At 49.7% G+C, this 24,152-nt stretch overlaps 7 protein-coding genes across 7 annotated transcripts; 3 read left to right on the top strand and 4 right to left on the bottom strand.

Annotated features, from left to right (window-relative positions):
- Window positions 1-828: 828 nt before the first annotated feature.
- Window positions 829-1,101, bottom strand: J7T55_000305 (uncharacterized protein; the record flags this gene model as incomplete). Its single annotated transcript, XM_053132410.1, has 1 exon — window positions 829-1,101. One exon carries the CDS (start codon window positions 1,099-1,101, stop codon window positions 829-831), a length of 273 nt encoding a protein of 90 aa, XP_052989543.1.
- Window positions 1,102-4,519: 3,418 nt separating this feature from the next.
- J7T55_000304 (uncharacterized protein) lies at window positions 4,520-6,352 on the top strand (the record flags this gene model as incomplete). The annotated part of the gene is made up of 1 exon (XM_053132409.1): window positions 4,520-6,352. The coding sequence occupies one exon, from the start codon at window positions 4,520-4,522 to the stop codon at window positions 6,350-6,352; it is 1,833 nt and encodes a 610-aa protein (XP_052989542.1).
- A 390-nt stretch (window positions 6,353-6,742) lies between these two features.
- Window positions 6,743-7,873, bottom strand: J7T55_000303 (lpha beta hydrolase fold domain containing protein; the record flags this gene model as incomplete). Its single annotated transcript, XM_053132407.1, has 2 exons — window positions 6,743-7,292; window positions 7,365-7,873. The coding sequence occupies 2 exons, from the start codon at window positions 7,871-7,873 to the stop codon at window positions 6,743-6,745; spliced, it is 1,059 nt and encodes a 352-aa protein (XP_052989541.1).
- A 1,021-nt stretch (window positions 7,874-8,894) lies between these two features.
- Window positions 8,895-10,808, bottom strand: J7T55_000302 (uncharacterized protein; the record flags this gene model as incomplete). Its single annotated transcript, XM_053132406.1, has 6 exons — window positions 8,895-9,071; window positions 9,160-9,562; window positions 9,620-9,733; window positions 9,809-9,940; window positions 10,340-10,352; window positions 10,613-10,808. The coding sequence occupies 6 exons, from the start codon at window positions 10,806-10,808 to the stop codon at window positions 8,895-8,897; spliced, it is 1,035 nt and encodes a 344-aa protein (XP_052989540.1).
- Window positions 10,809-11,480: 672 nt separating this feature from the next.
- On the top strand, window positions 11,481-13,156 carry J7T55_000301 (uncharacterized protein; the record flags this gene model as incomplete). Its single annotated transcript, XM_053132405.1, has 3 exons — window positions 11,481-11,719; window positions 11,784-12,542; window positions 12,616-13,156. 3 exons carry the CDS (start codon window positions 11,481-11,483, stop codon window positions 13,154-13,156), a joined length of 1,539 nt encoding a protein of 512 aa, XP_052989539.1.
- A 2,503-nt stretch (window positions 13,157-15,659) lies between these two features.
- Window positions 15,660-20,375, top strand: J7T55_000300 (uncharacterized protein; the record flags this gene model as incomplete). Its single annotated transcript, XM_053132404.1, has 6 exons — window positions 15,660-16,583; window positions 16,709-17,049; window positions 17,114-18,738; window positions 18,791-19,347; window positions 19,407-19,870; window positions 19,943-20,375. 6 exons carry the CDS (start codon window positions 15,660-15,662, stop codon window positions 20,373-20,375), a joined length of 4,344 nt encoding a protein of 1,447 aa, XP_052989538.1.
- Window positions 20,376-20,815: 440 nt separating this feature from the next.
- On the bottom strand, window positions 20,816-22,696 carry J7T55_000299 (uncharacterized protein; the record flags this gene model as incomplete). Its single annotated transcript, XM_053132403.1, has 5 exons — window positions 20,816-20,824; window positions 20,914-21,812; window positions 21,865-22,144; window positions 22,246-22,427; window positions 22,504-22,696. The coding sequence occupies 5 exons, from the start codon at window positions 22,694-22,696 to the stop codon at window positions 20,816-20,818; spliced, it is 1,563 nt and encodes a 520-aa protein (XP_052989537.1).
- Between the last annotated feature and the right edge of the window lie 1,456 nt (window positions 22,697-24,152).

Below are 24,152 nucleotides of genomic sequence, written 5' to 3'. Positions count from 1 at the left end.
ACATAATGAACAAACTCATAGTGTCTCGATTATATAAGCAAGTGTCTAAAACAGCTGGTCCGTAATCATCATTCCGTTTCGATCTTGCAGCGCTTGAGCAATGCTGGACAACCTGATTCAGCCTGTCAGACATGTAGTTGGCGTTGTGTTGCCCGAAGTTGTCAGAGGCAGTGACGTGCGATGTTGTGGCCAATCAAAGCACCGTCATCTTTTCATCCTGATGAGATTCTGCCAGTCGTTGCCTTCCACCGAACCACCTGAACGGTTCGCAACCTCTGGGAATTAGGTAAGCTGTCAATGCCCACCAATTTGATGGCGGCAACGCGCGCCAACACATCAAGATGGGTCACACTTTGAGAGCCGCATCTCTCGACTTGCATCTGTCGAACCCTTCCCCTTCCTTGCCTTCAAACCCCATGCTATTTCCTAGTCTATTGAAAAGTACTTGTCTATTTAAGATTGCTGGTACCCCGCCTCGAAGATGTCGGACCAAGATTCGGATTCACCTCATCAAACACTTCAGGATCAACCCAATAACTACCCCCTTCTAGATCTCATTGATCCTATCACTTCGAACAACAACGCTTCCCTGCCTTTACCCTCCCTTTGGCCACAAAGAGACCCATCTCATTACTGTTCATGCCAGTGTCGTTTGTCGTTACCAGAAGAGCCCAAGGGATACAAATCTGCCACTCCGTAGCACAGATGAGCCTACCAAAATTCACTCCCGCACCCACCAATTGAGCAATGACTAAGTAGGTCCAGTCTTTTAATGCACACACTTCTACCCAGAGGCGCTGTTATTCGCAGACTAGAAGAGACGCAAACCTAGCCCAGGAGCAAGTCCACTCTTTCATCCGGGATACCACCCAGCACGACACTACCTTCGTCCCAGAGCAGAAAAGCAGGCGCAACAGATCCAAGAGGGTTAGAATGGCAATCCAGGCCGTTGACCACCTGTTCTCCAACCCGTCTCCTGATCAACAGCAGGGTCAGACTGCTCATAGCCCCAAGGTGCCGCCTCAGTCCACAACCGACGTCGCCATAGGCCAGGGTACCCATCAGAATACAGATCTGAACGGGGTCGGTCAGCAGTTCCATGATGATAATGATCATTAAAAGGTATAATCAGATATCCCGAGCTCAGATCTATCCGTCCCCTAATCTCCTCCACCTTCCCGCTCGATGCGAATAAGCAGCTGACATTGCAACAGTTATATTCATATTTGATGGTCTAACCGACCCAGATCGTCTCGCCTGTCTGTAGAAAAGATCTTGTCACTGACCAAATAATTATGTTACTATGGATTCGGGACGAAGATGTGGATACTTCATCTGATGAATATTATATCGTTGCTACGCCGCCAGCACAGGATGGTATGTATGAGCTCTCCCTATACCGTCGTTGTCGCTGATGCGTGGGGACTTGGTCACGGAGGCATTTCCACTTCTTCACCATTGCTTCATTGTCGGCCCCCGCTTTTCTCCTTCCTCCTTCCCTCCTTTCATCCTTTCATCCTTTCCTTCAATTTGTTCTTCTTTGTTTTTCCTTTGAATCTGCTGGTATTTCTCTCTTCTTGGCGAGGCCGGGTCAGGGAACGGGATGGGTGGTAGAGGATGGTCAACGCCAAGTTCCGCCAGTTGGGTAAGGTATTACTGCAAAATAAGATTGCCAGACCGCCATAGTAGGCTGCTCACTTTAGGTTTAAGGAGTGCCCGCCAGTTGTGGTTTATGTCGGGGATCGGGGCCGGCATCATAGGGAATCTGATCCAAATCGAAATTCACTGTCTGCTGCTGCCGCTTTGTCACCCGAGAGGAACCAGCTAAGATATTACGATCGACCTCGTGATCGATGATAATGACGCGTCATCTCACAAGAGCTATCAAGGTCCTGTGAGGCGACCAGCCTAGATAAGCACTTCCAGACAGCATCATCACATCCTCGTCAACCCTCACAAAGCTCTATTGTCGCCCAGCTTACGCCAAGATCTCCCCTCGCTTCTCGTATCTTCAGCCGTTTTGGAGAGCCTCGTGTCTCCATTGGGAGCTGAATATACAACCGCCACCGAGATAGTGTTGCTTGTCCACGTGAGAAAGTAAGGCAGAAGGTTACACGTTGTCGAGCGCGTGGAAGAGCGGTAAAAGAGACAGCTTCCCAGCTGGAGAAGGCGCTGTACGACCCCTTGTGGAGGTACTACTTGCTTGGATAAGACGATCAAACCACCCAATAAAGCTCTGTAAGGGCCTTCTGGAAGTGTGAGTCGCGAGACTACTGCATGAAAACACAGCCTCTATTGCCCCTGAATATGACCGGGCACAGGCGCGAGATCAAGACTATCCAGCCAGGGGTCCCTTTGTCGTTATATCGATTCATCTCTTATCGAGCCACGAGTCTCACACCGCAACATTGACACCGCCGTCCTATTTCCATCAACAGCTTGGGATTGCCTAAGCCATTCCAGGCCCAAGACTGCTTTTGAGCGGCTTTGTCATCATAACCATCACGGAACAGGAAACTCGTCTCACCCTCATATGCAGGTAAGTTGGAGATGCTACTATTGGAATACTCTGTAATCTCGAGATCCACACGCCGACATGACGTCTTCCACGCTACTGGATCATCTCGTTTGGGAAAGGTCATCCTCTCCTATGGTGGCGCTGTGGAAATCTTGGTGCAGGGCTGTCGAATGGGTAAAAGACCGCAAAACTGGCGGGGCAGGGAAGTTGACGTTGTGGCTGTGCGTCGTGTCGGACTCCCATGGAACATATTTGCGATGGCATTCGAGTCCTCGAGGCACAGGATGCTTACACAAACAATGCCGATCACAGCTCAGGGCCTTGGCTTAGAGAATACGCCCGCACATAAAGAAGGCCACGCCACCAGGTGAGGCGCCTGTCGCTTCGGACAGCGGTCTCCAGGCACGAGAAACACATATGAGGAAGCAGCGTCTAAACAGGGAATCTACTGACGACGAATGATGTTGGCATCACTCGGCGCAAGCCTATAGAGCCTCGTAGTGCGGCGCCGGGTCCGGATCTCAAAGGAGCCAAGGAGTCGGGGCAGTGTTCGTAGATTTCACCATCCGTATAATCAGATTGAGTTTTAGGCATAAAAGTGAACTTTGCGTGACTGACGAGGGGACTCTAACGGCGTGCCTTTTGGGGCTTTCTCTTCGGGTTTGCTTGAGAAGACTTCGCTCCTGCGCAGAGTGCCACGAGCTGCGTGAGCCACATTTGTGACTTCAATTAAAATACTCCACATATGACACTCACATCCCTCTATCACAGATTCTATCAGAAAACCGCTATGCACATATAATCTCACTCACGTCTCGCTATGGTGCTTCCACTTGTGAATCTAGTATTGGAGAGATGCGTGCAGACACCACCACTAGTCTGTCAGATGAATGAATGCATGTGTGGTTAGATCTGATCCCGTAATATTGCCTCCGTCAAGAACTGCCAGTGGTTGTATTGGTGAATTTGGGTTCTGAAGCGGCCAATTATCTATCTTTTAAACACTGCAGTACCACTAATTTACTGTATAAAAGTTTTGAATGGTGCACTGGCAGTACGTACTCAAGTGACTCTGCAGAGTATGTTACAGAACCGAGTCATAACCTTAGAGAGGCTTCCTCAGTTGGTAGAGAACAAAAAGAACTATGCAGAGATTGAAAGCTCGAGAGCAAATCTTTCAATATAGAGTTGCACGGGGCCAGGTTGGAACTTGTGACGTACCTATATTGCCAGCGGCGAATGCGCGCCCTGCCCACAAATGTCTTCTCATGTGGCTCCATCAATCAGTATCCTGTCGTCAGCTAGCGGTTGTATTCTCCCGGGCTGCCTGTTTTGTATGGTGATACAAAACAGACGCATGTCCAAAGTAACCTTGACCTACTCAGGCAGTAAAGTCCGTCTGCATGATCAACTCGCATGCTGACACCAGTTTTCAATCGCATTCAAAATTTGAAGGCGGGGTAGGATTCTCAAGGCACAACAAGCTGAATCATCAACATATCGTCAGGAGACACCACGCACAAATTGTCCTGCAAAGCGACCATGTCTCGAAGTGACGGTGGCGACGCTGAGCGGAGTATGCTGCGACGAGCTGAACAGCTACTCGATCATGGCGTCTCGATGTTGCAAGCTGGTTCGATTGACGAGCTCCGATCTCATTCCCATCAAATTCCATCACCACCGCTGTCTCGAAAACCTGTCGTCAGCAGATCTCCATCCTCCCAGGAACGCCCCCTTTCCCGGAATAGTAATGGTACTATCCGACAAGAATCCTTACTTTCACCTACCGATCCTAGATCCTCCACAAGTATTCGTCGGCCTAATAGCCGTGGATCACGACACAATACGTCCAGGGATCCTTCTTCTCATGTCTCCGAACATTTGATGGTCCCAACTTTGACAAGGCACAGAAACAGCGTTGATGCTTCTGACCCAGGAAGTCTGCGATCCTTGAGCTCGTCTTCTGTTTACACACGGAGCACCCACCGCGTGTCTCCATCTATGCTATCAGCAAACGACATGGCTGAGATGTATGGATATCTCGACAAGGGAGAGTTCAGGCTGATCATCTTACGTCCTGAACGGAAAGACGATCCCGAAGGTATTATCAGATGTGATATGCTCAACTGTCCATTGGGCAATTCACGACCCTATGTGGCGCTCTCCTATGCCTGGGGAGACGTTAGCGACACTCGCAAAATATTTGTGGGGTCGGCAAACAGAACCATAAGCGTGTCAGCCAGCTTGGAATCAGCTTTGAGGGCTCTCAGGGATCCGAGAAAGTCGATAACAGTGTGGGCAGATGCCATCTCAATCAATCAACAAGATCAATCTGAGAAAGCTGATCAAGTCCGACTAATGACGCGAATCTACCAGAAAGCAGAATCGGTAGCAATCTGGCTCGGCCCACGATCTGAAGACAGCGACCTCGGCATGGAGCTCATCGAGCAGGTGTCAAATGGGGCTGAGATGCCACGAGAAATAACGAGACGTACACCCGCACCGTTCAGCGAGCAGAATTTTGCCGCTGTGGTGGCCCTTTTCGATAGGGAGTACTGGCATCGACTGTGGGTCGTGCAAGAAGTGTTCAACGCACGAGCTATCAATGTCCACTGCGGACCGGCGATTCTCCCGTGGAGTGCATTCCAAACTGCGTCAGATGTGTTTCAAGACCACAGAGACGTGCTCGAAAGAAGCTTTCACCCTGGTTACAGCAACCGCTTCTATCAAGCACGATCCGGAAGCTACCCACAGGTCTTGGTCCATGAAGGCCCAGGTAGTCTGGCTAGAGTTGGTTCTCGGGCCAACTTCATGGATGGCGACGACGTACCCGACCGCTTGGTGTTTCAGAATCTGCTCGAAGTAATGCAAGCTTGTCGCAGAAAGCTCAGCTCCGACCCCAAGGACAAAGTCTTTGGTTTACTGGGCGTCCTCTCAGAAAAGATCCGCAGCGAGATCAAGGTCGACTACGGCGTTCCTGTCAAAGACATCTATGTCAATATTTTCCGCACCGTTGTCGAAAAGACCGGTTCTCTGGACATCCTTTGCGAATCGATTCACTTTCCAGATTACGCCAACAATAACAATCTGCCGAGCTGGGTGCCCGATTGGTCGCACATATCAAAGGTTTCACCCATTGCGACGACCCATACCTTTTCGGCGTCAAGAAAAGCAGAAGTGGTCGTTGACTTCACGGAGAGGAACAAGCTGAGGATATCAGCCATACCGTTAGGAAGTATCAAAGAACACGGAGTCGCTGTGGGCACACGATGCACTTTGTATGACTACCTCACAGCCTTTTTGCAATGGAGAGCCTGTCTGTTGCAAGCCTTTGATGGTCACCCAGACAAATTCCTGCAGTCGCTTGAACAGCGCTTCTGCTTAGCGCTGAGTCTTTCTCACATACCAGAAGACTACGAGACACCAGAGGAGTGGATGGATATCTGCTACCACGTCTTCGCGCTAACGTTACGTGATCGCCTCCCCAAATTCAAGATAGACCACGAGCTAGAACAGTACATCGGCAGAGACCCTCAGATGGATTATAACAAGCGACGCCTATTCCTACAGGAGAACGTTGCGTCAAATATGATGGGCCGGTGCTTTTGCATCACCGATGAGGACCGAGTTGGTCTTGGCACGGGGTTCATGATACGAGGTGATCATGTTGTTGTACCGCTAGGCTGTAGCACGCCTGTGGTCCTGCGGCCGGAAGGTGACGGGTACAGGTTTGTTGGTGATGTATACATCAACGGATACATGTTTGGAAGAGCAGTCGAGGAGTGTAACAAGGGGTTCATGGATCGACAGGTTAAGACGTATATTATCCACTGAGAGTGAACTATTGTCCAAATATGATCACTAAGCGTCTCGCTGTTATACTGCATCAGAGCTTGTTTCGAGTTTTCATTTACCAAGTTAGACTGTCTTGAATAGCAACCCAATCATATTATTGCCCAAACGCGAACATCTTTGTCTGTTTAAAATACATTAAACGAAAGTGTTAAAAGATAAGAGATTAAATTGGCCATATGTCAAAACAAGTTTATTTTGAATATACAATATAAGAGATATTTACACACCCTGCTCACGTTTTGTCCTATGCTTAGGGGCGGAACAGACAAGTTACATTGAGCAAACGAAAGACATAATACTCAGCCTTCAATGTTGCGATGGCAGACCCACCCACCCTCCACCATCAACAACAATCAAGAAGAAGTTTCCTTAGGAATCCAAGAGCCATCCCAGCAACTCCCGGTGAAACTCCGCCAGCTCCTCTATATGCGGTGCGTGTCCTAAATTTGGGAATTGGACCAGCGTGCTATTCGGAATCATGGCGGCGGCCGCGGGGCCTAGCACACTATAATTCCCAATCACTGCCTGCACCGCCGGGGGCGACCACGCCTTTCCAATGGCCGTGTTGTCCTTGTCCCCGATAACCAACAACGTGCGCACCCGTCCCAGCAGGCCAAACTCGTAAATGACAGGCTGTGTGTAGATCATGTCGGTGGTTTGCGCCTGGTTAAAGGTGAATTCGGCGCGGTGCGAGCCCGTGTAGATGTTGTAAAGCATGCCAACCCACACGTCGTACTGGGGCTGCCACCGGCCAACGTAGTAGGTTGTGTTTTCGTAAGTTTTGATCGAGGCGTAAGTGGTCGCGTTTTCGGTGGCCCAGCTGCGATCGATGCTTTGGTAGGGGACGCCTTTGGTCTTCCAGTCCTCCAGGCCGAGAGGGTTCACCATGACCATGGCTGTTGTATTGCTGGGATACATGCTGGAGGAGGTCAGCGTACTCTGAGGATTGATTTCAGACTGATCAGGCTCTCACGCCCATACTAAGACTTACATGGCATATCGAGCTGCCAGCATCCCTCCCGTGCTGTGCCCAATGATAGTGGCATTGTAGATGCCCAACTGCTTCAACAAGCTATTTGTGTTCAAAGCCAATTGTTGGAACGTGAACTGGTACCCCACCGGCTTGGTCGACTTACACCACCCAACCTGATCGGGCGCAATCACTCGGTACCCGGCACCGGTCAACTGGATAATCGTCTCGTTCCAGGTCGCCCCGCAAAAGTTTTTGCCGTGCAACAAGACGGCTACTGGTGCATCTGTCGATGTATTTGCGGTGCTTGCGGGAGCCACATCCATAAATGCCATTTGCATGTTTAGGCGCTGCGAAGGAAAGTTGTAGACTTTGATCGGATAGGGATAGGTGAAGTTGGAGCCGTTCAGGTCATCTGGCTGCGGGCCATCATCGATGTAGCCGTCTCCCCCGCCAAGCGAGCCTTGGGCGGTAACTACTGAAGTGGTAGCGAGAAAGAGGAGGGGCAATATGCGGAGTATGCTTTTCATTATATCGACTTCTTTGACTTATGAAGGCTGCATAGAAGTAATATGAACCCAGATATTGTCTGAGAAGTGAAAATATTATATCTAGGGAATGAGATGAGATTCCTGCTATTATGGCTTGTAGGCACGATTCGCCCGTGAAAACAGGTTTTCATTTAGCTTTGATTGGGGGAAATGAGTTCTCGCGAAGGATGCGATATAATGGTAATTGACTGATAAGATAAGCTTATCGATTGTAGCGTTACATTCCAGCGGATTGGGAACGTTCAGCTTATTAACGACTTCCCTCCATGATATACAGCCATACTTTGAACACCCAGAATTTCACTTGGCCTAACCAGTACAAGGGTGTCGTAATGACCCAGGGGCAATCTCTACGAGGGTAAACACAGCCGTTTCAATTGAATAGAGTGAAGCAATCTTGTGTGTGTTGCGGAGAGAACCATCCGCAATGTTGCGGATGACTTAAGCTGTGTATTAATGAAACTTCAAAGCAATATATAAGGCATGTAAAATGCTGGAGTACTAATTAGATGAGATGAAAAAGCGAGTGATTTCTTCTCGTTAGGAGGGAGGGTTTATAGATGTTGTTGCTAATGAAATAGTTAATCAGTGATTCCTATGTTTGCAACATTGCTTTCGCGATAACTATTAAGGTCAACTTGAATAGTGTGATGTCCGAGAGCATGTCTCGATGCCTTTTTTCCAAAAGCTCTTCAATACTGGGCGAACATTCAGCCTATAGAACGATCCACCTGCTGATGATTCTAACAACGTTTGAAGTCATCGCTGCTATCGTCTTCATAGCTTTCCGTGATCCCATTACACCCTGTGGGCATCAAAGAAGCGACGGAGCCGGTACTGATTGACTGGAGCGCAATGAATAAATTTAGCAGCAATGTTATAGCTTTTTGGACTTTACATTGGACAAGAACAAGTTTGCACCTTCTTTCCGCAACAATATCTCCAACAAGCAACAAAATCTGTCAACACGTCATGTCAACCTTGTCAGTGCTGAAATATCTCACTTCTTGCACAACTGTTCTCTCATCCGTCCGCCGCCGGAAAGCACTTGAATGTACATGAGCTCCTGCAGGGAGTGGCCATTCATATTTTCCCTTTCAACTTCCTCACATGTGTACGTCCACCAGAGTCGGACTTCTGTGTATATATACTCCCAGCATTCCCAGTACTTGAACGCCTGAGCAAATAGCTCGGAGTCGTTGAAGTCCGCTCACGCTACCGCACACGACTACTCAACGGCTCTTCGTATTTGCGTGACTGCTCACCAGATTTCTCTGGGAGCCTTGTTGGTACAGATGTGAGTGGTACATGTTCTCGAAGTCCCCAGAGCGGAGCTCGGAATAAGGCCTCATTTCGATATCGGTGTCTTTGGTCACGGTTATGGTGCCTTGTGACTTGTCGCCGCGATGAGTGCTCTGTGAGCCTTTAACGAATGAGAGCAGCGTTTGTAGAGTGCCTCTAGGCACATTGGGCAAGCCCTGGTGTGGCTCTGAAACGTTGGATGTGCTTTTGCTGTTGTCCTGAGGAGGCTTCGAGGGTGTCCTGGACCTGGAGCGGTAATTTCTCCAAGAATCCCATCTAGTACTGGACTTCTCCGCTAGGCCTTTGAATATGGGAAATGCAGCTGGTACACAAGCGCAGACAATGCCAAGATTGATCTCAGCAATGCTTGAAAATAGTCAGTTGAAACCCAGTCAAGAAATGGTTTTATGGCCTGGGACTTACGCCAATCCATATGCTGGCATTGATGTCCAGAATGGATCGGGATACTTGCGCACAAGAGTTGTTCGATAATTATCAAGACGTGAGGCTAGACCGGCCGCAGAAAAGCTGCAAGCTCTGTATATTCGAGGCACAATTAATGTCAGTTTACCACCTCGAACAAGAAAGCCAAGGGTTTAGGGAAACACATACAATAAACCAGTGGCAAAGAGCGTTGAGACTCCGATTTTCCTTGCCAAGGACATGTTCAGTCCAGAAATAGCCGTCAGAGGTATTGTTATGATGTAGAAGTCAGTAACAGTACCCACAACACCCAATCCAACACTGATCTTAGGATTCTGTTCTCTAGTCCTACTAAAGAAGCTCATCCCACGCCAGCCTCCGTCACCTCTATGTGGCACACTAGATATAATCCACGCAATAAATAATGAGGTGTATAGTACCGTCACTGATATAATTCCAATCCATATCATGACGTTGCTTCGGAGGGATGGCGAAAAGATGCGACGAAAGAAGACACAAAGGGATAGTTTGACTAGCGCAGCAGCCCAGCAATATGCTGCTGTGATAGCGCAGCTCTTCTACGTGGAAGTCAGTCATCAAAGCATGGAGATTGGGAAGACATTGACACCCAAGAGAACAAAAGGATATGATAGGTTACCCACCTGTAGGACACCTGCACTTATTACGCTGAGAGGTATGTTCCAAGAGTGACGGCCGTACATGTCATCGATGACTAGTAACAAGTAAATATGAGTGGGTCAAGTGCTAATTGGGAAAGTGCAGGAGGACAAACCACTTGACAACATTACGCCGCAAAATCCACCGCTTGCGGCCTAACAAAGGAGATTAATAAGAGCCTGCGACATAGCCTACCCGCCTTGTATGTCCGAGGCTGTAGGAACGACTAGCACTTACTACAGCAGCTATACACAAGTCTGAAAATGATTAGCGCACTGCCAGGGACGGAGTGGATGGACCCAGCACGGTACTCACAATCATCCATGCCCAGTGCAATCCTCATTCGTAGACGAGCAAAGAGTCGCAGCACAAGAAAACCGAACGCCACTGGTAGGGTGGTGTAAATAGCCAGGCGGGGCATCCAAGCTTGAGAGGGTCCCTCGGCAAGGTTGACAGTCTGCCCTGGGGGTGCCATTCCGAGTGGGACCTTGGAAAGATCGTACCCATCCATTCTTGGTTTCAATCCTGGGGTCTGTGCCGATAATGGAAAAGGTCTCGATTGATAGGAGTGTCAGCAGTATGGAATTCGAGCAGATAGAGCGCTTTGAATCAAATCCTCAACTACTTGCACCAAATATTACCGAGCGGGAAGTTGGCGTTATTCAAATCTTTTATCTCTCGTAGTGTTTCGCGTGGGAACATCATTGTGATTAGTGGCGCAATCTGTATAAAGAAGGCTGCAAGCGTGCTGGTCATCTGCTTCTAAATTTGCGTTGGAGCAGTTGAGGTGGTTGCATGCTGTGATGCAATGCTACCAAGTCTTTTGGGGGCTATTTGTGAAACGCTGAGTGAATGTAGCCCCTACAGGCTTGATGTACTGTATACAACCATCCTGTTGTTGGTCCTCGACTCAAGCTCCCCATTGCTTGAAAACTGGGCACGGAATACGTGGCGTCTACCAACATGCTTGATTTATTTATATGCTTTGGTGGACCTGAGGGTAGTGGTATAAGAGAAGGCTGCTGTGAACGCTACTTAAGTATCTTCAAATCGGAAGGCAACCCTTCACTCAAAGTCGCAGTCGGCTGGGAATGTGGTCTTGCATCCCCGAGATCTTGTCTTCTCAAAGGGTTTCCACTCAGAAATCACTTGTTTATTCCACTGATCCTTGCCTGCCATCGAAATGCATCAGCTTTTTGCTTTCTTAACAGGAACAAGAGAATCACTCACTTGGTGTCTTGTCTTGGCCGTGAGTATTGTGATATGGATCACTGCGTACCTATACCTGGTGTTTCAATATCATCGAGCACACCGATCTGACAGATCCGGACTGATACCACCTTCTTACCCGTCACTTTTTCCATACCTGAGCGTCGTGATTTCGTTGGTATGGAATGCCCGCGCCGCCCTCTCACGTTTCACGTTAGTAATGCATTTCAGAGAGTCTGGCCCAGTCAGGGAATCCTGTTAACAGTGTGTCATTTAGCACGTACAATGGAAACTCTTCGGTGACGCAGTTGCCAGTGTTCCCTGGCATTAACGTCTTCGTTTATCGAGACCCTGCAATCATTCGTCAAATTTGGAAACAGTCATCCCTCCTCGACTTCCGCCCAACCGTTGTATACTTCTTCAAAGACCTCTGTGGGATGTCGAAGAAATCTGCGTTGCTTTATTTGGAAGACGACTCGGGAGACCAGATCAAGCCGCTACCAGGCAGCAGCGTCCCAGAAGAGCTTCGAATCCATCGCATCATCTACCAGAGCGACCGTCAAGCACTCACAGGCCATGCCCTCGAAGCTACTCTCCAGCGCTATATGGATGTATTCGTTGCTAAGATATCAGAACGTGTGCCGGATCAGAACGGCGCGTGGATAGACTTTCCCGATTTGTGTAGCTTCACCCAAGATACTGTGGGCGCAGCTGAGATAGAAGCAATCTTCGGCCCTAATCTCTTCAAAATGCACCCGGATTTTGTGCGCACGTTTTTCGAATTCGATCAGGCAGCACCATGGCTGCTTAGGAAAATGTCTTATGGAAGGGCAGAGAGGCTTCGTCATACCATCCTGTACCAGTTCAGGACCTGGTTCAAGTATGCGAGGAAGCATTACACTGAAGAAAGCAGATATGAAGACGGTGACGGGGACCCTTTCTGGGGCTCTGCATGGACCCGTTGTCGACATGAAGAACTTAGACCCCTTTTTGATGACGATGCAATGTCGTGCATTGATCTTGGTCTGGCTTGGGGGTAAGTACTGTGCGCAGTCATGTCTCTAGAAAAGGATTGAATAGGAGTGCTGACAACCGACCTCATGTCGTAGAGCAACAGCGAACACAGTGCCTTGTTCCATGATGGCTGCGATCCACGTGATGCGAGACCCATCGCTTTTGAATCGCGTGCGGCGTGAGGTTCAGGAAGTGTATGTTGATCGCGCCAGCGGCAAGCCGGGGCCTGTTGACATGAAAAGATTGTCGGCGAGCCCACTGCTGTCCTCTATCTACGCAGAGACACTCCGTTTGCATGTATCAGTGTCAGTGCCAGTTTTGCCGATGTATGGTGAGCTGAATCTGGGGAAATGGCGCATTCCTAAGTCCAGTTACGGGCTGATCCCAACTGGCATTTCACACATGGACAATAATGTATGGAACACTAAGGACGGTAGCCGCCCGGTGGACTCGTTCTGGGCCGAACGGTTCATTGTCAATCCAACTGACCCTATGAGCGGCCCCGTCCGACCCAGTGCCCAGCTGTCAAACACGTGGATCAAGTCCACGGCTAGCAAGGACAAGAGGCAACCGTACTTCAGTACTGATGGGTTGGAAGGAACATGGATCCCTTACGGTGGTACGGCTATCTTTTGAGTTCATGTTCATGATAGAAATGTTCTTTGAACTATTCGCTGACTGACTCATCCAGGAGGGCGAAACATGTGCCCTGGCCGGTTTTTGGCCAAAAGCGTGATACAATTCACACTGGCCACACTGACAAGCAAGTACGACATTGAGCTTCAAATTGGCAGCAACCGTATCCCCATGACCAGTAATAGATTCGGAACGGGTACAGACACTCCTTCTTGTTCAATTCCCTTTCGTATCAGGCGGCGACAATCTGGTGGGAAGACTTGAAGCTTCCACGAATGCTGACTTTGATCCATTCGTTTCCCTTTGCATCACTGAACCATTTTCATGGGCCACTACGGATAATGTTTCTGGTTTAGTATAGCATAGCCAATCGATTACAACGAGAATCTTGTGAATCGACGAAGACTTAAATGAACTGAAACTTGATATGCAATAATTGAAAACCACAGGGCCGGAAATAACCATGTGTCTATGAGAAGGTGATGCATCGGTTGCATGAGTTTAAGCTTCTGATCATTATTTCTCCATGCCAATACAAGCGGTCGAGATCAGTACATTACTTGAGGTGAAAGAAGAACATATACAATACAATCCATTTCAAGCATGTGGACTTATGTAGTTTTCAGTAGATTCAAGTCCTTGCCGAAGGTCTGGTCTGACCTTTTCGCAATCATATCCATTCACGTACATCTACCTTGCCCAGGTGCTAATTACTGAATCAGGGCGTCCTTGATGTTATCAGATTGTTCGAAGAACTAGTATTTAGATCATATACCATATGTGTATCTTTTGCATCGCCATTGAAGGGTACAGGACTTTTGTTGTTAGACAGGCTATGTTCTCCAAATTGGTCAAACAATCCAATAGCTACACAACTGGAACATAGCTGCAGCCAACAGGCCTATTTTGCACCGAACAGACACTCTTTCATTGCCTGCCCACTAATTCCCACAGTAAGCAAGCTAATTATGGAGGGGAGTACTCATTGACACGGGCCGCAAACCCTCCTGAAGTCCGACACACTTGTATCCGGTACTTCGCCAGTCTGCACATGACAGGAATCGTGACCTGAGAACTGGGCTAAGCCCGATACCTGTCGTATTGGCACACAGACGATCTGCAGAACACCTGTCATTCCCGGTCAGAAAGCATGTGTTGGTAAGAAAGGAATGCCAAGTGACACATGCAAGAAATCAATATATATGTGCGTCGCTAATTTGGGATTATCCCAGGCAGCATTCCTTCAAGCTGGAATCGTTCAATTTGTTTTGTAGGGCTATGCAGCATGCTCCAGACCCCCAAGTTCTCAGCTAAGCCTTATCCATCGAATGATGACAGACGAGGCTATCATTGAAAGATCACCAACGCATGAGACCCAGCCATGCCACTACCTTTAACTCCGGGATTGCGACCCGCAAAGATTTGGAATCGCAAATGAACGACGACCAATATTGCTGATGACAAGACACTGTGGATTGAGCTTTGTGTTGGAATCAAAAAGGACAGCCGGAGGAACTTTGTCTTTGCGTGTCCAAAAGGTCAGGTTTGATGCGCATGAGCAACCTGCGTAGTTAAGTCAAGAACATCCCCACTTATTCAATCATACGATATGATGAACCTCACTGGAGGTTGGGCCCAAGAAAGTGCATGCAAAGCAACGCTGACTACCAAGGTTTGTTTCCCCACCAGTTTTGGGGGGTGGGTGTGGGGTCAGGGCAACATTTCATTATTGTGAACCAACACATACAGCTCACCCACTCACACTGAAGAGCCAGTTCACAGCCTGCAGATTGTTGGTTGCCACAGCCTAGATAATGCAAAGTTCAGGCTCGAGGTGGGTGCGCTCATTTTATCCTGGCCCTGTTTCCCAGCTCAGGCGCAGGAGCCGATCTTGCCCCAGAGCGTGATGATGAGCCCTGTGTCACCAACCAATTCATATAACATAGGCTGATAAGCAGGGTCTGGGGCGAGACTAATCGAATGATATGGCAATATAAGGATGGCAGCTGTCACATGCAGCTTTCCGCAGCACACTAACTCATCGACGGGGCGTAGGGCCAACTGTGCAGGTCTTCACATGTATCGGAAAGTACACCGCAGTATTTTCTGCGCAAACTGGTTCTATTCTCTTTTTGACCAGACACGAGAAATCTGGTTAATTTGCCGAGCATAAATGCCAAGACTAACCTCACCTGTTGGCGGTTCAACTGGTGTGGTTACACATTATTTGGAGCTTGGAGCTCCCAATTTCCCACAATGCTTGTGCTTCAATACACCGCATAGCGCCTGGGAGTGTTGGACGTTTCAAACGATGACCTCGTGGAAGCGGCAGCACATGTCGGTTCTCTGTCATGTATCATACGGCTTGCAAGAAACATTGACCAGCATCTTCTTGACGCGGTTATGAGAACGTGCTGTTTTCTTTCTCTCTTTCGCCATTTAGAGCCCATCCAGTATCCAACAGAACAGCGCCCGTCTGTGCATTGAGATTCAGTCAAACACGATGGACGAAAAGGACAAAACTCGCAGTCCTGCCTTTTCCGAGCAGAGCGAGGGAAACATCCCGAGCACAACAAACGACCTGAAACCCAGCGGACTTTCCGAGTGGCTCCTCGCAAGAAAAGACCAGCGGATGCCCCAGATTGAAGTGTCCTTCAGCAAACTCAACTGCTATGGATTCCTCACTTCGGCACAGTACCAGACGACATTCCTCCCCAGCTTGACCAGGCTCTCCCAGAAAGTGCGACGTCAGCTACAGAGAGTCCATATTCTGGACGATTTCGAAGGTTTGATCCGGCCTGGAGAGATGCTGCTGGTGCTCGGACGACCTGGCAGTGGATGCTCGTCTTTTCTCAAGGTATTGGCTGGCGAAACCCATGGGTTGAGTCTGGACGCAGCCTCAAAATGCAGCTACAGGTTCAAACAGTTTGACAATAACCTCGTGCACGAGTCGATAACACCATCTCCATGGACGCCGATCTCGTACGATCAGATGCATCGTGACTTCACAGGGGAGCGAATATACCTTGCTGAACTTGATGTCCATTTTCCCGAACTTAGTCTGGGTCAGACTCTGGGGTTCGCCGCTTCGACACGCCGGCGTTTGTGGACCGATCCGAGTTGTGCCCAGGGGAGAACACATTCAAGCAGTAGTCAGACCATGGCCTCGCTGTTCAACCTGACAGAAGCGCTCGAGACCCCTATGGGAGATGCTATAATACGAGGCGTAAGCGGCGGGGAAAAGAGACGGACCAGTATTGCTGAGGCATACGTTGGCGGCGCACAACTGCAGTGCTGGGACAATAGCACCCGCGGACTTGACAGTTCGACGGCCAAGCAATTTATCAAGCTACTGAGGAGTTCAACGGATGTACTTCAGTCCACAGTTGCCATGAGTCTCTATCAGGCATCTGAAAGCATGTGCCAGGTTGGTAGCACCCTGTGCACGCTCACTGGAAAGATGTTCGTGTTTTACGTTTCCAGGAACACTGGGAAGATGTTTATCAAGTCGGCTCTGATTCCCATGCCATGAAATAGCTGACCTGAGAGTAGTGCTTCGACAAAGTGATGCTGCTTTACGAAGGCCGCGAGATCTTCTTTGGGCCTGTGGGTCTCGCAGCAGAGTACTTTATTGCCATGGGTTTCGCCAGACCTAGTCGTGCAACCACGCCAGATTTCTTGACTTCCCTGACAAACCCGGCAGAACGTGTCGCCCGCCCAGGTTTTCACGACCGGGTACCAAGAACATCTGACGAATTCGCGACGGCATGGAAGCAGAGTGCATTGGCCCAGTCACTTCGCGCCGAGGTCGAAGCGTCCAACTCGACGATCTCTCCTTCGGACAGTCAGCAGTCGGCTACAAGCGGGGAGTCAAGCCTGGCCGGCAAAGTCAGGTAACTCGATGTTCCTCTGTTCCCCTGCCAAATCCACTGAAATTGCCTCTAACATCGGCCCTAGTTTTCGGGAGTCAACGTTTCCTCTCCAAATACACGAACAGGTCCTTATCTGTCTCAAGAGAGCCTATCAACGGCTTCGCAACGACTACGTCCCCATCCTCTCAGCAATCATCGCAAATTCGATCCTTGGAATCATTGTTGGCAGTGTATTCTACAATTTAGGCGAGGGCACGAACGATCTGAGACAGCGATCCATCCTCCTCTTTTTTGTCACGATGCTCAACTCTTTCGTACCCGCTTTTGAAGTTGATCTTATGTGGGCACAGAGGCCGATCGTTGAGAAGCAACATCGCTATGCGTTCTACCACCCCTTTGTCGAGCGGCTGGCCTCTATGTTATGCGACTTTCCTAGCAAACTCGCTCTGTCCTTCATGCTCCACATCCCGGTCTACTTTATGACCAACCTCCGGAGGACTGCGTCATCTTTCTTCACCTACTGGTGTTTCATGTTGGTGAATCTCATCACCATGGCAATGCTCTTCCGTATGATCGGGACAATTTCAAAGTCTCGGAACGGAACCATGACACCAGTCTCGATCTTAACAGTTCTCTGCGTTCTATATGCCGGCTATGTTGTTCCTCCTCCTTACATGGTTCCGTGGCTCGGTTGGTTTCGCTTCATCAACCCAGTCGCTTATACCTACGAAAGCCTCATGATTAATGAGTTCAGCGATCGTCAATTTCCGTGTTCCAATACAGTCCCCGACGGGCCGGAGTACAGCAACATCAATCAAAGTCTGAAGCTGTGCCCGGAGATTGGTAGGATGGCGGAGTCGGGGAGTGTGGACGGCAGCGCGCATATCGCACTGCAATACGGATACTCCCATGATCATTTATGGAGGAATATCGGAATCCTTCTCGCCATGATGGTTGTCTTCTGCGTTATACATCTGCTGGCCGCCGAATACATACCTGCTGAGCGGTCCCGGGGTGAGGTCCTCGTCTTCAAGCGCAGCGTGGCTCCAAAACTTCACAGGACAAAAGCAGCTCGAGATGATGAGACAGGGGAAGTCCCTACTCTCGCTCAAGATGTCCTAGTCCGCGGTCTCATGGGTGGCGACAAACCTCCTGGGGCATCGGAGCCTGCAATTGTTGTCGACGCCGGTAAGCACGCATCTGTGTTTCACTGGAGTGGAGTCACATACGATGTCAAGACCTCTGGTGGCTCCCGAACAATTCTGAAGGGCATCGAAGGATGGCTCAAGCCAGGGACTTTCACGGTACTCATGGGCGCCACTGGAGCAGGTAAGACGACGCTGCTCGATGTCTTGGCGGACCAGACTTCGGCCGGCAAGGTAGGTGGCGATGTCTTTATCGACGATCAGCCGCGGGAATCCACTGAGAACTTCCGGCGGAGGATGGGCTACGTGCAACAAAACGATATTCATGTGTCAAGTTCGACTGTGCGTGAAGCATTACAATTCAGCTCCTTGCTGCGACAGCCGAGAACGAAATCAGAAGAAGACAAGTTGGCATATGTTGAGACAGTTCTAGAGATGCTAGATATGGAAGCCTACGCCGATGCTATTGTTGGAGTCATGGGCGAAGGATTGAATGTGGAACAGCGAAAACGTCTCTCCATTGCCATAGAGATGGTTGCCATGCCCGATCTTGTTTTGTTCCTTGGTACGTTGTCTTACGTCACTGGATCCCATCTAGACTGCTGATAATTGTCCAGACGAGCCAACCTCGGGACTCGACAGCCAGACAGCCTGGTCAATCTGTACGCTATTGCGGAAGCTGGTGAACAACAACTACACTATTCTTTGCACGATTCATCAGCCCTCTGCCCAGCTATTCAACCTGTTCGATAGAGTCCTCTTGCTAAAGGACGGCGCTACAGTCTATTTCGGCGACATTGGCCAGGACGCTAACGTGTTGATGACTTATTTTGAAAGTAAGGGTGCTCAGGAGTGTCTCCCAGACCAGAACCCAGCTGAGTGGATGTTGCACATAACAAGAGGCCAGTCTGCGACAGCTTCTGACACCGAAACTTGGTCCACAAAGTGGCAAAACAGCCAGGAAAGACACAACGTCACACAACAGCTCGAGGGCCTCAAAGCAAAACGGAACCCATCCACATGCCCAGAAAAGGAGAATGGCCCGGGACTTGACGAGGGGGAGTTTGCAGTGCCTATTTTCAAGCAGATATCATTGGTTTCGAAGCGTTTCTTCCAGGATCAATGGAGGGACCCCGTTTACTTGTACACAAAAACAGCAATGTGCACCGGCCTGGTATGATTGTCTCTAGTTGCTGTCCTTTCACTTCGTAGCGAGTACTGACCTCGACGCAGAGCCTCGTCAATGGCATCTCATTCTACAACGCCAAGCATGACATACAGGGACTGACAAATCTCCTATTCTCCATATTCCTAATCTCACAGCTCTTCAGCGCCCTGAGTCTGCTAATTCTCCCACGGTTTGTCCGGGGACGTGACGTGTTCGAAGCCCGAGAGCGCAACTCAAAGACATATTCGTGGATGGCTTTCGTTACAGCAAACATAGTCGTCGAAGCCACCTGGCTGACCCTCATTTCAGTCTTTCTATTTGTCTGCTGGTATTATCCTACGGGTATGCAGCGGAACGGAAGTGCGCACTTCGGCACCGCTGAGCGCGGTGGCCTCGTTTTCTTGCTAATATGGCTGTTCTGCCTTTGGGCTAGCACACTGTCTCAAGCGTTCGCCGCGGGGATCAGTGGCCCAGAGACGGCTATCCAGATAGCCACTCTCTGTTTCTGGCTGAGCCTTGTTTTTTGCGGGTATGATTTCCAGCACCTCATCTACTACTCCCACCTCCCTGCGTGAAAATGGAACTGATGGGTGACTTACAGGATTCTCGTCTCTCCTACTGGGCTTCCAGGATTCTGGATCTTCATGTACCGTGTATCTCCCCTGACCTATGTTCTGGAGGGTCTCGCTATTGCCGGAATATCTGACACGAGGGCTGCGTGCTCTGCCATCGAGATGCTGCCCATTATACTCCCTACTGATGCAGCGACATGCGGAGAGTACCTGAAAGCCTACATTCTCGTTGCAGGCGGCTACGTTTCCAATGGGGGTGACACCAGCGGACACTGCCAGTACTGTCCAGTCTCGGACGCAAACATAGTACTTCGAAGTTTGGGCATGGGCACTGATAAACAGAGAGCATGGCGCGATGTAGGAGTAATGGCTGCCTATGTCTTGTTCAACACGGTGGCGATCTTTGTTATTTATTGGCTGGCGAGAGTTCCTCGAAGGAGCAAGCGAGAAAAGCGGTCATGAGTGTTGCACGGATGTTTGAGTGCATAAATCCATCAACGATTGCCCCGAAGAAGCAAGGCTGAAGAAAGACGAGGGAGTGTCCACTTTACTTACACATTGAACATAGGACGTGTCAGCGCAGGGCTTCAAGTTCCTCGTATACATGTTTTCACTAATTAGGGCTTATTTGAGACAGCTCATGTGGAATCTTCCCAATTCTTCGGCGAGATTTCCCCAGACAATTAGACCCAAATAATCAAATACTGACGTGTCATTACATGTTTGGCCATGATTTGAGCGATGATAGACCTTGCTCTCTCAACTTCCCTTAGTGACACTGTCCACCTATTCAAACCAAGTCTACTGCTCTACTACCTTTGAACCTCATTGTCTCTTGACTTCCCCGCCTCCCCGGACTCCGTTTCCTGCCTCTCAACCCCCGAGGAGCTTTACTTTCATCATCATTCCATCTACTGGTTTTGCAGTAATCCGTATCGTCTTGAACTCAACGTCAGGACTGGGATTTTCACCTTTTAGTTTGAAAGATCGATGCACTCACAGAGTATAACTCAGACTTGGTCTTCAGTTGGCCCTTGGCATCAACGATCGGCTGACCGCCAGCGTCGACGTCCATCTCACCCAGGCCAACCTTGATGAATTCATAGCGACGGACAAGCATGGCGATAATGACGCGAGCTTCAATGTTAGCTAGTTCCGTCCCGATGCAGCTCCTCGGGCCCCTCTCAAATGGCCTCCACGCACTTGCTGGGCAGCTAGCGTCGTCGTCGGCCTGTAGCCAGCGCTCAGGCACGAAGTCATCTGCCGTGTCCCCAAACACAGAACGGTCGCGGTGAATAATGCTGTGATTCAGGTATATCCAGTTGCCGTCGAGGTTATATTCCCCTTGCGGCGTGGTGACCACGAGCCCACTGCCGGGCTTGGATACGCGGATGGAGCCAGCCGGGGGATGCAACCTCAGAACCTCTTTGATGACGGCAGAGATGTAGGTCATGCGATGGATAAGCTCCCGCCCTTCCGGAGCCAGCATCCTCTCCTCGACTGTGGCGGAGCCTTGTGGACCTGTCCCCGGCCCGAAGAGGGTTTCAAGCTCATCTCGGACAGCCTTTAGTGCATGAGGAGTCCGGAAAAGCTCATAGATGCTCCACACGATTGTGGTGCTCGTTGTATCGTGGCCGGCGAAGAGGAAGGTTTTGAGCTGGTCACACGTTTCCTCCATGATCTGCGGCGTGAGCGACTCAATTTCCTGCAGACTGAGCGCTAAGATGGTCCGGGGACGATTGCTGGAGACTTCACCATGGGCATCGGAGTTCATCTCATCGAAGTTGCGACGGACAATCTGCCTCAAATGCTGCGATATTCTTTCACCCAGACGACGTCGCCTCAAATAAACCCGAGGGGCTAGCCACCAAGGCGCGTGGAGCTTGTCGTCTCCGTATGCTGCTTCAATGTCAGCAGTGGTTGGCTTTATATACTTTGACTGAGCACCTACTCTTTATCATTTCTTTGAACATGTTAATGAGCTGGTCCTGGCCAGAGGAAGCAAATTCTTGGGCGTTCATGTCCTCGCCCATGGTGACTGCTCCAATCACGTCAAAGGTAAGATTTGTCGTTAGCTGGTCGAGCGGGAAATCTTCTCCTGAGCTGACAAAACCATCAATGGCTTTCAAATAAGGCTTTGTCTTCTCCATGATTACGGGCAACAGAGTAATGAGGTGTTGTGGCGCAAAGCCTGGGTTGAATCTCCTGCGAACCCCTTTCCATTCGTCATTCTTGGGCAGTAGTTAGCAATTACAAGAGGGTCATGGAGCAAACGGGGGGTTTTAGAATGTACCTGTTTAAATAGGATTGAGTTGGGTCCAATCAAGCTCACAATACGGTCTACAGAGGGCGCCTTGGGTGTGCCGTACTGCGGGAAGTGCTTCGAAGGTCGTGACACTTGCTCGGCAACTTCATGACTAGCGATCAATACCATGGGAGGTACAACGGGCCAGTTGTCAACCAGCATTATGGGCGGTTTCCCTAAGGTTTCATGCATATCCGCAAGGATTGCGTCTATCGTTGGCGGGTATTAGCACAGTCCCATGATCATCAGTGGACATGCTAAGATATAAAGACTAGCCTGGGTGACGATCTGGGATGCCTCGTTTGGTGAACTCATAGAACACCATGAGATGGCCCCAAAGAAAAGAAGGAGGAAGCTGAGGAATGTGGGCATTCTGCTTGAAACGTCTGTGGTACAGCTTAGTGCAGAGGTAAGTGCCAGTGGCGAGCAGCCCTGTGATGGCGAAGGCCAGAGTGGGGTTCGTCAAAGGATTGGCCATTGTGGCAGAAAGCAGCGTTTGGGCTTTGGTGATCAGCAACGGGTCAGATGGTCCCAGTGTGGAATGAAAGTGGAAAGGGATTTGTCCTAGGACCCTGCTTCAAGTGCTGACCTGGAGGACTGGCAGCAGTGAGCCAAACTCAGAGGCCTTTTCTATTCTACTGTGTACTTTGCAGCTAATAATAAACCAACCGGCAGAGTAGCCAGGGTATAACAAGAATACTTTCAGGCAGCTGTTTGGCCGTTACACCACAAATGCAGATTTCACTCTGCGCCGCATCACGGGCTACAGCGTTTTCATGCCGCGGGGGAGGAAGCTGTACGTACCCAGGTACTTCTAGGTACATGCCAAGACAGAAAGGTACCCATTTGCGTAAATTACGTACCTCGCCATGCATCAAGGGTTTCCTGCATCTCGTTACACGGAGTGATTCCCGTTCTGGAACACCCAACAGCCAATACTTGGAGGCTGAAAGGTCATTTCGACGTTGTGTGCTGCAGAACCTACCAAGGCCGGCAGCCTAGGCGAGCAACTTACCCGGACCAACACATCACGACCGGTGTAAGGTGAATGTGACATGGGGGCCATTTCGCTTCCAGAACAAGAGACACACAGGACTGCATCCTGTCTGCTGGGTTGGTGCACAGATATGTTTCCCCTTATCTTGGTCCTGTCCGTCCGTGGCGCAGTTTTTGATAATTGTCAGCAAGGAGTTCTGAACAAGCGCGTAAGTGGCCGGGCACCTGAATGGCAGTCCAACGTAGAACTAGATTGGATTGAGACGATGTTGTTTGAAAAAAAAGCATACAAAAGTACCAACCTTTTGTACTACTAGTAGGCATCTCAAGGAGAGTTGCGCGCAATCATGCCGACGTCGTGCCAGGTGTGCTTGTATCACTAATGCCAGATTAGAGTAATGTGAAAAAATGAGACGGCACTTGGGCTTTATGACCGTGGGCTCGAGATTTGCACCAAAGTGTGTGGACTTTATGTAGGCTGGCCTCAGTAAGAAAGGAAGGAAACAGAGCTCTGGCGGAGCCCTCGGGGCTGCAGCTGTAGGGTAGGCGGGCCTTATCGATAAGGGGGCTTCTGCCGCGGCCAACCACCCTAGCCCTCAGCCGCCAGCCTTAACTAAAGACTTTCAAAGGCTTAAGTATAAGTACAATGTCTACACTGTCCATGTGAGGGCGTGGGGCTGAATGCCAGCGGGGCCCTTTGGGTTAGAGCACGTAGGGCCCTTATCGATAGGCTTATCTTATCAGCCCACCGCCGTATTGTGAATAGCTTCGAGGGTACGCGTAGCTGCGCTGTCTCTGCCTTTCTTTTCGATAGGCGAACCTCAACAGAAATCAGCAAAATTCCACAGCTACATCGGGTCTTTGTGCCATAACGACGTAGGGACCGTCTCAGTTAGGGCAATCTGTATAAGAGAGGAATTCGCCTGATAATTGGATGA

This window comes from Diaporthe amygdali, assembly GCF_026229845.1.
Source record: "Diaporthe amygdali strain CAA958 chromosome Unknown NODE_31_length_594919_cov_65_084759, whole genome shotgun sequence".
NCBI lineage: Eukaryota > Fungi > Ascomycota > Sordariomycetes > Diaporthales > Diaporthaceae > Diaporthe > Diaporthe amygdali.
Note: the sequence above shows the minus strand (reverse complement) of the source record. Positions and strands in the feature narration are given on the sequence as shown.